Genomic DNA, 14,865 nt, shown 5'->3' on the forward strand with positions numbered 1-14,865 from the left:
TCACATCTGGTGGAGGTGCTTTTGTGTCCATGCAGCGGACGCCCCCGAAAAGCCATGATCCAAGCCCGCACCCCGAAGAGAGTACCAACGTTGTCCCGGAGCATCGAGCTAGCCTCAGGCTACAAAACCAACCCCCGGAGTACGGACTTCTTCCCTTGAAGACCAAGAGGACAAGAGTCACGACCGCGGCAGCAGCTACCATGACAGCCCCTGCGCCAACATCTGGAATCATGATGCAACAACCCAGGGAGCCGCCGACTTTCCGCGGTTTGCCATGTGAAGACCCCGAAAGCTGGCTAGAGGCATACGACCGGGTCGCTACGTTCAACAAGTGGGACTGCGACGACAAGCTGCGCCATGTTTACTTCTCGCTTGAAGACGGCGCGAGAACCTGGTTCGAAAATAGGGAGCGTGCACTAACAACCTGGGACCTCTTCCGAGCCGCATTCCTGGACACCTTCACTAGCGTCGTCCGTAAAGAAAGAGCTGCAGCCTTGCTGGAAAACCGTGTACAGCTCCCGAATGAGAGCATCGGTATGGACACTGAAGAAATGACTCGATTATTCCGGCACGCCGACCCCGCTATGCCAGAAGACAAGAAAGTTGGCTTGCTCATGTGGGGAGTTAAGCAGGAGCTATTCGCCGGACTGGTGCGGAATCCACCAACGACAGTGCAAGACTTTCTCTCGGAGGCTACGACGATCGAGAAAGCACTGGACATACGCAACCGGCAATACAATCGCCGTTCGACACCACAGTACGCCGAAGTCCAAGGACTCTCCCACGACCTACGAGACACCATCAGGGCCATAGTACGCGAAGAGCTGCAGAAGCTGCTACCGTCGTCGCAGCCTCAAGTTGCTTCCATCGCCGATATTGTGCGGGAGGAAATCCAGCAATCGCTAGGACTTCCCGAATCGCCGCAACCCAAGCCGGAAGCGATGACCTACACCGCCGTCGCCCATCGTCAAGGCCCCCCTCCGCGCTCACGCCAGGGCCCCGTAACGCCGCCGTTCCGTCGTCCACCGCCGACGCCGCCAGCACGCCCGCTGCCGAACTTAGGTCCTTTGTTGCTTTGTTATTTTTCTCCCTTTCTGTACGCGTGGTTTTGTTTTCGCTTTCGTGTTTGTAGCATCGGGACGATGCTTTTTAAGGGGAGGGTATTGACACGTATACATGTTTATCTTTCATCGGAGGCCGCTTTCCACCGGCTAACAAATGTTAAACATTATCGCTCGGTGCAGGACGTGCCTGTATCGGAAGTTTCTAGAACGTTATCGATGCTTCTTTCCGTTGCCTGTTTTCACCGACACTTATGTTATCTGATTGTGTGACCGACGCGAATTGTCTAGAACTTTCTGGAAGACCCGCGGGCGTCAGGGATTAATCTGGAACCTTCGATGACTAAGGTATAAAAGCTGACGCGTTTCGCCGCTGCTCAGATTTTCGACGACCGCCGACTGTGTTCGCCGCTTTCGTTGTGCTTTGAGTGTAGCTTGCTTTTGTGGGCACAGGTTCGCCCAATAAAGAATCAGTTTCGTCATACACAGTTTTACGACTGTTTACTTCAGTCACTACTACGTGACAATATACAGTTAGAAGGTTCTAGCTCTGTGGCCAGGGTAACACCTTCTACTGAGCTCCGAGACACTTCAGCCTCTTCTTCACCAACCAACGTCATTTTGTCCACAGCGGTACAAACCCGTACGTGACAAATTGTGTTTCATCCGGAACTCTACACTTGAGCACTGGACCAATACAGATCGACGACATAGGCGACTGCACAAATGGGACACAGAAATGAAGTTCCACATGCCTCATAAACTGAAGAGGAGCATAACAAGTATGTTACACCGGATTCGTCTTGGTGTTGTACTCATGAGGCGTTATACCCATATCATTGGCTGCAGTGACACTGGTGCCAAATGCGATCACTGCCAAGTGACAGAAACACTTGAGCACATATTTTGCTCATGCCGAGCGTACGCGCCAGCAAGGCAGAGCCTCATTTCGACTATTGAACGAGTGACTAAAAGACCAATATCTGACGAGATTGTATTAGGTCCTTGGCCTGACGCCAACAGCACAGCTGTGGTCATCGAAGCGACTATAGCCTTCCTTCAAGCCACTGGACTATGCACGACTCTAGTATGACCTCAACGTGATGGACATGTATATACGCACCTCCTTATCTTATTATCATCATTCATCGCTCTTTTTATCCCCCCTCCTTCCGCAGTGTAGAGTAGCAGGCCAGAGCAAACTGACGCTCAAGCCGACCTCTCTGCCTTTCTTCAAATAAACCTCTCTCTCTCTGTCTCTAGATTTCTCGTGCAACTAACGCCTACCTCTCTGAATCCAATTCAAGGACTAGAATTATGTTATCTGCAACAGCCGATCTCTAAATATTCTCTAAATGACGACCCCGTATATCAGTGTCTGCCGTGGGCTCATGTGACTCGTGCCATGATTACGGTCACTGGTTGCCTAATAAAGAAAGCATTTTTTACTGTTCTTGTTGAGTGTCATGTCAGTCTGCTTGTACATTTGTTTATTTATTTAGTCATTTTATTGATATTTGCTTCTATTGGAAAATGTGTTTTACTTCACGGCGCCACAGACATTACATCTGTCAGTATTCAACTTTCTTATGGTGTCAAGCTGGAGGCTGTTTGTACTTTGTGATGCTTTTTAAGAAGTTTTTCGAAGAAGTTTTAAGAATAATAATTCCCGAACTTTGCGGAGAAATGCATTGGCGTTCCAGTTAATTTTGTGCTTGAATAAACAAAGCGACGTTTTATTAAGCAACTAACTGGAACGCCAATACATTTCTCCGCAATGTTCGGGAATTAATATCTCAAAACTGGTGTGATCCCTAGAATTCGATCTAAGTGGATCCGCCTTGCGAACTCCACGGCTACAATTTGTAAATTGCAATATGGGCCATCAGGTAATTAGTTAAATACCTAATTAGTAATTTTTGTTAATTAGTCGATTATGCATTTCAATTTCTTGTGCAAGTAATGTCCGCCTCTTCGAGTAGACCACGTCATTAACTAGAATTGTGCTATATGCCACAGGCAACCTTGAAGAATTTTTGAAAGTGTTCGCTGAAACACCCTGTATATAGCGCGAGAAGACACTTGCACTCAAATGCGCCAATGGACTCGTAAAATGAGGCCAAGCGAGATTAAGGGCGTCAATTCTGCGTCTACATATCCTGAAACATGCGGCCATTGCCACCATTTAGCAGGCCTACATTATCCTTTGCAAATCAACTTTTGAGATTACGAGAACTGCAGCGACAAAAGAACGTTTTTGGTATTATAAGACGGCCAATTCTATAGCATTGATGAAAAACAAGCGCTGTCAGAAGGGTCGAAGTACCATGTTGCAGGTAAAGATAAACAATTAGAACTGCTACAACATAAAAGTAAATTGGCAGAGGCACATGAATTGAAAAGTATAAAAGAGGAAGAAAGATCTATACAACTAAAAGCGATGATTAAAATTTTGTTTATTTTCATGCACCTTACTGGTGACAAATTTAATCTAATGCGATGTTTATGTTAATGCATTACACCATTGACAAGGAATGTCAAAATGCAAACTGCAAATCATGCGTATGCGCAGCGTGAGACGTCGACGCATCGATGATTAGCAACTAAGGCGATGTATAATTTTTGTCGAGAAAATATATGTATGTGAATAGATTTAGAACTTTGCCACCCCTTGTGTCACAGTGGCCAAAAATAGGTAGCCGATCTATCATAAATTTATAAAATAAATCAAAGAAGTCGCTGAATATCATGCGCTTTTCCAATAAGAGGTCTGTGTGCTGCAGAGATACCTATGAGCCGACATTAGATGTGCATGGTTTTACGTCGTCATTTAGTGCTTTATTACAGAGAACAGTTGTGCGTTCGCTGGCATTACTTTGTCCAAATTCTGCTGCATATATGAAGGATACGCTGACAAATACCCAGCACACGAAGAATGGGCTAGATAAAAGATAGGAAATTTACAAAATTAAAGAAGCCGTTGCAAATTAGATGTTTATCTATTGATAGGTCTTATGGGTCCACATAACATGTACATGTTTTATCTGGTTTTGTATGACGAACACAACCGGGCTCACTGGCACTATTTTGTGCGTTAATTCTGTACTTATAAGCTCGTTTGCTTGTCCTTTTTTGGCGAGACAAGGACATGAAATTCGGGATAGTAGACAAAGAAAGCTTCGCTTTAAGCCCACCGAGGAGGGCACCAGACCACGAATGTGTCGGAAAAAGTTTAGGGACCCGCTGTAGTGGCGTAGCGGCTGTGGCGTTGAACGGTAATCTCATAATATTGCTTTATTTTGTTGCCATATAAAAATTACTCTCACCACCTAACCTTGACCGGAGGTCCCAATAGTCTTTGACAATGGGACCTCCTTTTGTCTTATATCTATGAAAACATGTGACCACTCTGAAGCAATAAACTTTGAAACTGCTAAGCCCGAGGACGCGGTATCAAATCCCGGCCGTGGCGGTCACATTACGCTGGGGGCCAGAATCAAAAAAGCCCGTGCACCGTGCATTGGGTGCACGTTAAACAACCCAGTTGGTCGAAATTATTCCGCAGTCCCCTACTATGGTGTGCCTCATAATCATATCATGGGTTTGGAACTTGAAACCCCAGAGAAAAAAACCCCAGAAAGCACCAATACTGAAGGATACGTCTAGCCTTTGTGTGTTGCAGAATTCACTACTCCACCGCCCGTTCCCAGTGCCCCTATTTGACGAGGTCTGCGTAAAGATTAATGCAATATTTGGTGCGCAGAAGCGCTGTCACGGTAACTGCGTTTTTTTTTTAATTTATTTCACGGGGTTTCCTTCTCGTTAAAAAATGTCGCCATTTCACCCGAAAGCCGAAGCATCAATTGCGATAGTAAGGATAGTAGTTTTAACAGCTGTATAATCTTGGACATGCAGCAGCACCAGCAATGCGCAGAACTGTTGTCCACGTCGTCGTCGTTTTGCCCGCGTTCGCACCGAACGCGCGCGGTGTTGGTGACTATTGCCTGGGCCTCTGGGGGCGGCTCGGAGGTTTTCGACGAGATCAGAGAGGGAAACTCGTCGAGCAGCGTCGGAATTCTTTACCAGCTTTTCGCCTCGCAATGCTTTTATATAAATACGCATTTGGTGCCGCAGCTAAACATCGCCCCCCCCCCTCCCTCCCTCCCTTCCGTCCCCCCACGACGACGCGCGACGGAAAAAGTCGAGTTTGCTCTATACACATGGTGATGGTAAAGGAGGAAAGGGACGCTTAATTCTGCAGCCCTTCAGGGAGTACGGCGCAGAACGCGCGTTTTTTCTCCGCCGTACGTTCACTCCCCGTGAATGCGCGCGTCCCTCGCGCCCTTTCACTCGCACATACAGCGTCCGGCCATAGCCTCCTATATACTTTCTGTGCCCGCGCAATCACTCCGGGAGCGCCGTTCAACCTCCTCTCCTGACCTCCTCGCAGGTCGCCCGCTAGGGGCGCTGCTACCCCAGAATAGTTCGCTAGCCGCCGTGCATGGTTAAAGGCGGGAAAAATTGCGTGTGCGCGTCTCCATCAGTGTCAAATCGAGACAATACCCATTTTTGCTTCGCTTGCCGACAGTTCGCTGGCTTGCTGAGCGATCACCACCTTCCTGCAGCAGTCCACGGCTGGGGAAAAAAATGCATTCTGCCTTCGATTGACGCGATGAGCTGCGGCAGGGTATTAAAGGACTGTGGCTGTGACACTGTCGGTGCCACATTGAGGACGTCTATCAGCAGCGTAAATGAGAGCCTTCTGGTCGAAAAGAAGACATTGTGGTCCCGAGTGAGTTGTACTACTTTAAGTGGTTTTCGAGTTGATACCCAGTAGTATGGCGTATTGTTGTGGACCTATATAGATGCAACTCGTACAGTAAGAGAAACGTCCCGGGCATCTCATTTCATGAAAGTCCGAGCGATGAAGAACTTCCAGAGAAGTGGCTCCAAGTTTGAATGTGTCAAACGTGGAATGCGTCACATACTTGCTGAGAGAGATGCGCACTTTGAATTGTTCTGACTAGAAAGCTCTCGTCTGACGCCGAAGAATATTTTTTGGGTCGTTGAGGAGGTCAGCTGGAAGCAGTAGCGCACCCAGGATCTCGGCCAGGGGGGGGGGGGGGTTGACAGTTTGCCAATACCATCTAAACAGCACTAATTTCGATGTCTTCACGGGAAATTGTCAAAAAATGCGCTTTTTGCGAGTGTGCAGACGATTGCGCGTCTTACATTTTCGTTGCAGTACTCGAATGCGCAAGGAAAGAAAAGGGGCCTAACAAAAGGGGGGTGAGGTCGGCCTCAGGGGGGGGTTACAACCCCCGAATCCCCCCCCCCCCCCCCGTCGGTGCCCCACTGGCTGGAAGCAACGATCAGACACACACTCACGGGCAGTTTTGTGCGGAACAGAAGTCTCTGAAGACAGGCATTGCGTCAACATCGACAAACAGCAACGTGATGGACACGGAAGATAGCATATGCTCGTCGCTACGCCGGCAACTGAGCGTAAGTACTACGCCAGAACCATCCAAAAAATTTCCCAAAGAGGCGACAGCAGCGCTGTTCAACCACAATACAAGGCGCAAAGAAACGTTTCGTTCGCCAGAATGTGCAGCACTAGCGATGGTTGGCGGATACCTATCGAGAGCCGTTAAGCTGTTAATGAGTGGGTGTCTTGCAAAGAATGCCTCAGTTTGTTGACAAAGCCCAATTCCTCGGCGCCATCAGATTCTCTGATTAGGCTTGAAGACAGAAGCCGTCTGCTGTATTGGTCAGACGAACTCGTAGTTCTGCTGAACTCTTTGCACAAATAGGTTGAAGTAGTGCTCGCTAAGCTAAGAAATTTTACGCTGCCGCTGAGGGAGACTGCCGTGAATTCTGTTTAAGTTCTGCGAAAGCGTGAACTATGTAATTGTTCAGTGCCTGAGCATCACGAAAAGCTGTTTGAGATCATGGTGACAAAGTTCTTCCGCCCTCTATTCACTAATTTTGCGCTGAAGATAACGGACAAGAACGACATCGCAAAAGTTTTTTCACAGAAGCCCCTGTCACGAAAGCTCCACAAACTTTAAATCCAAATGATGGCAATAAAAGTTTTTATTGTGCAGTTATTAGAGCCGACATTATTTTTTTTGCACACTGACATACAAAACATGTGTAATGTTAAGCAGAAGGAAAATAGCTTCATACTAGTACAGATAAGAGCTGTGGTTTTCCTTTTATCGTTCTTTTCTTTTGGAAGAAGCAATGCGCGGCGGCCTGTACGCTTCTGTGTCGGTGTTAAACGCCCACAGATGTTGTAAAACAATAGAATCGGCACCGGTAATAAAAAATAGCCTGATATATAGTTATGCTACAGCGCGCGCCGCCGTAGAGCGTCCTGTATTTCTATTCTGGGGTAGCACCGCCAACTAGTGGTGAGTGACGGCACTAGGCGCGACGACCGCTTTCCTGCGTTCTCGGCGCCGATGGGCAGGCATGAAGTATATAGGAGGCTATGGTCCGGCGCGCTGCGACGATTTCACCGCCGTTGACGTCATACGGAACCTCACGGCGACGACGGCGCCGACGGCAGAAATCCTTTTTGAGTGTCTATATAATTGGTATCGCAATAAAACAGTCTTGACGAATCCTAGGTTGTTCTAAATGCTGTTATCAGTCGTTTATCAACGTCATCCACAATGTTTTTATTGACATCTCATCGATTATCTAATTTTATAAATTTAGCTAATTAAACGTATTCGTGCACAATGAACGAGAAATAGTCACACTGGCCAGCATGAACAACACCCATCAAGCTACAGTGAACGCCGTTCGCATAGTGGCCTCAGGTAATTTTTAATTCTTGGCGACCTTCAGTTAATACTGCAGAATACCGCAGAACAAATGTGAAGTGACGTACTGGTCATTGCACGTTTGCCAGTATTTCACATCGGTTGCCTAGAAAAAAGTTTTAGGATGTTTTTTTTTTTGAAACAATAAAGGGATAAAAATGTTCACTGCCTTTCCGGTGTCGTCGACCAATATTTTGAATAAGGTTCACTATTCGGGCTTATTAGCGGCTCCGCCAATGGCGCCATAAAGGCAGTGTAAAACAGCAACCGATATTTCGCGCGGCTAACGATGGTTTAATAAATTTTTTGACTCGATCTGCACAAGTCGCGTGGTGAACATCACTATCGCGAACGCCATTTCGGAGGTTCGTGGTTTTGCAGAAAGTTTAATTAGGACCACAATTTGGCTGCAAAGATTGACTTGACATGAACCTTTACATCATTGGCTTGCGTGCTGACGTGACGCACGTGCGAAATAGATTTAGAACGTCACACGCAAGGCGTTCGCCCATTAATCGATGCCGATGTATCAATAGGGTGCAAAATCAAGTGCTAAAATACATAACGAAACTGATGAGATACACGCTGAACAAACTGCACGACCTTATTCATTCAGCGCTGCTTTCCTCCCCGACTGCAGCATGAAATGAGCGCCAGTTCAAATCATCCTTAGCTGGTCCGCGTGTGCGCAAACGCGTAACACTTTCATAAAACACTCATAATGCATTGCATAGCATACAACGGTTTCAATATCCTTGTGGCCTAGTTACAATTATGCCTCCAAACACACCCACACTCCAACGACGCCGACGCTGAAACGGATTGATTAAGCTTGGATTGCAGGGCTAAGCGCTAGCTAACGCATGTCTATGGCTTTGTGGTTGTCACTGAACAGGCAACATCTTGGTAAATTTGGCAACTTCACTTGAAATTATTGTCTTGGCGTAGGTTGGCGCAGCTCGATGGTTTGGCGCAAGATGGCGCAATTGGCGCAGCACTTCCATCCCTGCATGTGCTACCCATCATTCCCATATTGGCTGAATGGCCCTGGGTCTTGCAGCTCCCTTAGACACTATCGCCACATTTCCCACTAGTAATATTTGCATGAACCTGTTTCGCACCAACTTTGCGGCCAGATGTCTAAACAAATTTAGCTAAGCTTCGCAGACAACAAAACCATGATTTTTAGGAGCCTAACAAAATTTAAGGCTTTTATTCAAAGCCTTGAACATGTCCTCTTGGTGCTTTCTGTATATTCATTTTACAATTGATCGAGATGTCGACTCTTTTTCACTATTGTCTGGACGGGATTGCCTAGTGTAACTTTCCCACACTTGTTTATCTCCCAAAGGAAGCATATCTCTAACGCTTTTTAAGAACATCGAGGAACTTATTGTGAATCCTGTACAACGTTGCACAGCGAAATAATTGATAAGGCTGCGCGCTTACCATGCGCCACACTGGTCATCTTTAGAAACCTGCAGATCGTTAGGTAGCACGCGTGCCCTTAGCTGTGCTTACCGTGGCACGTGTAGCCGTCCTCTTCTAGTTTGTAGCCGACCGGGCAGACGCACTCGTAACTGCCTGGCCTGTTATTACATTCGTGTTGGCATTGATTATAGTTTGTGCATTCGTCTTCATCTGAAAGACCAGAAAAAATTATCAACATTCAGCGCAGACCATGAAATCTATGGGAAGCGAAACTTTAGTGGAGCCGTTAATTAAATGCTACACAACCAAATGGGATGCGTGCAGTTGTGTTTACATTCATCGTATGCATGTGTGTGCAAGCTCATGAAATGCTTACGTTTTAACCAGCTACAAAGTTCACAACTTTATTCTAATGAAACTTTTACGTTTACGCACTACATCGTTGACAAACTGTATGAAATGCAAGCACAAATTAAGACGTCCTCGCAGCGATGTGAGGAGGACTAAGGCAGCTTTTGGCGCTTGCCGAGCAAAGAATTCTGATTACAGGTGCATGCGCTGAGAAGTACGACACATATCTAAACACATTTGAGGACTCTATATCCCTTGTGTCATAGTGGCACATACCCATTTTGGAAGACTGGCAAAGAATAGGCCCATGCTCAGTTGCCCGAAAATGGGGCAGCCCAAATATGAGAAAGATTACAAAATCAAAGAAGCCGTTGAATATCATGTGCTGTTTCACTAAAAGACCAGTCTGTGTGCTTTAGAAATACCCATGGACCGACATAGGTGTATAGGTGTTATTTGTGATTGATTCTTGTATTGCACAGAACAGAGGGCCGTCTCACTGGCACTGATTGTCGGTCACAATTTCGTGCCATTTAGAAGCCAGGAAATTTGGCGATATAGCGACCCAGCCGCACAAAAAGGGTATAGATGTGATAGGGAAAGACATCGTCAGCATCCCAGCACTTTTTCGATGTCGTCGCCAAAACCAAACCTTACAGCGACTATTGACAAGCTGACGAGGACGTGTATGAGGTGCGCCTAGAGGACAAACACGACTTCAAACAGAAAGCCGGTGACGGTATGTAGTTTTTGCACTCATCCTTTTCACAAAGCATATCGGTCTTATACACACATCCGCTCAGCGGGGACTTTGCAGCATGGGAACCACCGACAGGTCTCTCACTGACGTGCACAGTGTTTACTTTTATCTGTGTACTTTACTGGAACGAAAGTTCACCTCATATTCTGCAAGTACTTAAGCTCATCCATAAGGAAGAAAGACACGTGCTGGTGGAAGCTTTTGCGTAATGCAAAAACTTGAGCCACTCACCCACGCATACGCCGTCTATTGCTAGGTAGCCTTCGGGACAGGTCCAGTCCTTGACGAAGGCTGATAAAGGGGCCGAGCGCAGTTCTTGGATTCTTCCGGCGATCAAAGGGCTGGTCCAAGGACGGTTAGTGGATGTACGAGCAGATGCTACGCGAAGGGTTTATGTAAACATGGCGTTTCTAATGTAGAACAAAAGTGCACTCCGTATCAAGAGTGGCGTTTTTCACCCCCCCCCCCCCAACACACACATGCACACGCGCAAATTATTGCACATGGCGAAGAATCGGCCATTATGGAATTTACATTGCAGAAGTAACTGAGTGGCGTCAACCTCAGTTCACTGGTTTGATCGATGTTCATCTCGAACAGCCTAAAGTCCTCTGAGCACAATCACACATAAAAAAAGCTGTTAGGCTATCACTGTTTGTAACAACAAATGCCAACCAATCCTGATAACCTACATATTATTGAGGAAGGCAGCCAGTCAGTGGCAAGAACGCTTTCGAACAAAAAAGGTTTGCGACTTTGGTCCCTAAGTACGAACAACGTCCACAGAAATGACCTCCACGGCCGCAGCTTTGTTAAAACAGTAAGTGGAAGAACAGAACGCAAGTTTGACAACACTTATCTCAGAACTGGTGCTAGTTTCAACATTTGTTCTAATCGAATCTACCTTGTTCAAGTACTGGCTTCAATTCATGCATTGTAATATACGTGCGCGAAAGTAATTAGTTAAAAAGTTCATTTTTTTAAATTTGTTCGTAAGACAATAATACATTTTTATTTCTGGTGTAAGCATTACCTGCCTCTTTAAGTCATTTAGCCCAATGTTTAGATTTATGCTATGCGCTCCACAGGGGATAAAAAAATTCTGTTAACCCTAAAAAACACCTGTTATATATTTTCCAGGCTGTCCTTAATCTGTACTGTAATATGTGTGCGGAAATAAAGGATTTACAGCGGTTTTATGTTTACAGGGACTAAGGTTTGATGAAGGTTCAACTGGCCAACAAAGAACCATGCATTACATATACAAAATCTTATTAGACGACCTATAAAAAAACTCACTTTAAAGTTGGAACAACCATCGTTTTGAAACCAAAATGTATACCAAAACATAACGTATTGATGATTTAGGTTAACCCTTCAACTGTTCCGGTGTTGACGAGGACGACGTGCGTTGATTAAAAGGAAGTGCCGGGAAGGTACTTCGTTTACTAACTATATAAAGTATGAAGAAGATGAAATTATGTAAGCTGTTCTATAAATAAACACCAGCCAATCCAGACTTGGACTTCTATTAGTCACTGTTTTACGGTATCTTACGAACTATGAAATTACTTTTCAGCTGAGCTTATTATTGTCGAGTTTGCGCCCGAATGTGTAACATTAAGGATATCACTGGTCGGTAGACAGCGGTCTACAGAAAACACGGTAAATTCCTGAAAAATTAGAATTCCTTCTCAATGGTGAAGCTCAGTAAACCCTCGTACCCGAGAAAAAAAAATGTCTAAACAAACACAATAACGACGACAAGAACACGACCGTGAGATATTGCTCTTCATTTACGATGAAAACGTGGCTCCAGCCAGCAGGCATGAATGCAATCCCGTGAGGGTGCTGCTCAAATGATCGTCAACGAGTGAAAGATTAGTTCTGATAAGAAAAAAATACTTTGTGATTAAAAAAAAGAAAATTAACAAGAACAACTGCTTAGTTGCCGCGATATCTTATCGCCATTCACACGTCTGGTATCACTTCTGTTGATACTGGAAAGTTAATGCTGTAGGCATCACAGCCACATATTATAAACATAAACTCAACGGCGACAACATTACTCAGTAATTAAGGGTCAATGGGCAACCTGCTCTGAAACTTCGCGTGCCAACACCAGCACCGTAACACACAGCCTGTAGCAAGTGGCGGAAACAGTTTCCAACAGGACATGCCGTGATTTCACGTCATCAATTTCAACGCTCATATTGAGGTACATGTGTCCGTATTCTGGCCTGACCGGGAACCAGCGTGCTAGAACCTAATCACCGCATGCACTTCTCGAACGTGCGTGGTTATGGCCAGAGCTTGACTGGACGCATAGAGCTAAAGTAAACGTCAATACATGCAGGAGCGCGTCTGTTTTCATCCAAAATGCCTTACCATTTTCGTGACCTCCTTATAGGATGGGGCCAGAATGTTTCAGCTGCGTAGTGCCTCCTGGCCAGCGCTGGTTCCCCGTAGTATGAACGCTACTCGTGTAGGCCGTTACATGTCACGTCTAGAGAACATGCCATATGTATTCATATTATCGGCAGCTCTGGGGCACCGCAATCGAGTGTACCCCCAGTTCTCACCGTGACCAATGAAAAGTCATGCGTCGCCAGTAATTGTAGGCGAGAGCGTACTTGAATCTATGCCTCGCGGTTCATTTTTCGAGCAGCGCAGGACTCGGGAGCTTAGAGAGTCTTCGGTACCTAATATATAGTCACAATAGCATCTGTCAAAGAGGGTGAAGGCGACAGCCTGCGCACTCAGGATACATTAATTAAATTACGTATTGTCATTCGCATGCGCTGTTACTTATTACTTGTTTGTTTCGACCAGAGGTCGTGGGTTCGAGTCCCTTAATCGATGCTACCTTAATTTAGTGTGTCTTAAGTAACATTGCCCTAATTAACACCAAAGGCCGTGGGTTCGACTCCCACCAGAGGGTTGTGGGTTCGAGTGGCTTAATTACCTCTATATTAATAAACTGCGCCTTAATTAACTTCGCCTTAACGCCAAAGGTGGTGGGTTCAACTACCACATAAGCTCGAGGGTTTGACACTCACCAAAGGTCGTGAATTCGAGTGCCTGAATAACCTCTATCTTAATTAACACGATGACGGCGGTGACCCGCGCTCCATCAAAATTGTTGCGTGAGCGTTGCTTGCTTGACTCGCGCACCATCAGAATTGTTGCGTGAGCGTTTGCATATAGGTAAGACACGATGCCGGGTCGGTGTAGTAAGTAACTTACTACACCGAGTCGGCATCGTGTACGATTTCGCGTCAGCGACTCGGTTTTCGCTCAAGGACATTGAAGGTCGATTGAACGATGAGACACATAAGGCTTTCGCCTTAATAAATGGGCTAGGTGGCTGACTTATTTTCGATCGATTGGGCGGCAAGGCTCAGGATGTTGTACTTGGGTCATGGGCTCACCTTGCGGACACGGTTTGTACGGGCAGCGGCGCGTCTCGTGATCACTACCTAGGCAGCCACGTCCCCCATCCGCAGGGCGCGGGTTGTCGCAAGTGCGGAACCGGCGACGGTGGCGCCGCCTACCGCAAGTGGCCGAACACTCGCCCCATGGGGACCACTCGGACCAGCCACCGTGCACTGCACAGGCACATCAGGAAAATGCGATACGTTCGCTCGCCGTGCTGAGAAGGGGGAACCAGAAGTCTCTGATAAGTGGTCACTCAAGTTGCATCAAGCAAACAATGTACGAAACCCATTGGGTTTTCTTTAGGGGTGAGCTGTCCTACGGTGGGAGCCTGCGCCATGCAAATCCCGTGGAACCCTCTGGGCACAGCAAGACCCTGTAAACTGGTGTCTGTGTCTCCCTCTTGTACCATTCTGCCTGCGATAAAATGCCTTTCAAGTACTTTTCGCTCTTAGCTGTCTATGAGGTAACCTGAGAAGCATATAAGCGGCGACGGAATACGCCTAAGATCTCAAGTTCACGTGGGAAACCCATACGCATGCGCGGCATATATATCTACTCTGATGCCCCACTGTGACGTGTCCAGGGTAAGAGGCGAACTGTCATAGCATGCACGGACATGAGATGTCAGCACCCAGGAGGACCACGCAGCTTACGTGTGTGGGACCCTGGGGCCGTATTCTGAAATGATCCACTTCGGCGATACTATCGCTTTGGCAAACGGCACACGCTGATTGGCTATTTTAGCAAAATTTGATGAACTGATTGGCGGGTTGAGCACGACGTCATACAATTTTGCTCAACCAACCAATCAGCGCGCGCCTGACGGCGATATTGTCACGGAGACGATACTATCCACGAAGTGTATCGTTTCAGAATACGGCCTCTGGTATGGTGCAGTTCCCATAGTGCACCTGAACCGTTAGAGCATCCATCTTACCGAGCGTGCAGTTTTATCTATGAAATGTGCCAATCTCTCATGAATATTAACTCT

At 46.5% G+C, this 14,865-nt stretch overlaps 1 protein-coding gene across 1 annotated transcript in view; it reads right to left on the reverse strand.

Moving 5' to 3' along the window:
- The window catches only part of LOC125942325 (hemicentin-1-like), a 55,005-nt gene that overhangs the window by 12,558 nt on the left and 27,582 nt on the right, over positions 1-14,865 (reverse strand). The window contains exons 7-9 of the mRNA XM_049660482.1: positions 13,868-14,044; positions 10,668-10,814; positions 9,416-9,535 (exon numbers count right to left, since the gene is read on the reverse strand). Of these exons, the coding sequence (XP_049516439.1) occupies positions 9,416-9,535; positions 10,668-10,814; positions 13,868-14,044 (444 nt within the window). The remainder of the gene's footprint in view (positions 1-9,415; positions 9,536-10,667; positions 10,815-13,867; positions 14,045-14,865) is intronic.

Source organism: Dermacentor silvarum, chromosome 1, assembly GCF_013339745.2.
Source record: "Dermacentor silvarum isolate Dsil-2018 chromosome 1, BIME_Dsil_1.4, whole genome shotgun sequence".
NCBI lineage: Eukaryota > Metazoa > Arthropoda > Arachnida > Ixodida > Ixodidae > Dermacentor > Dermacentor silvarum.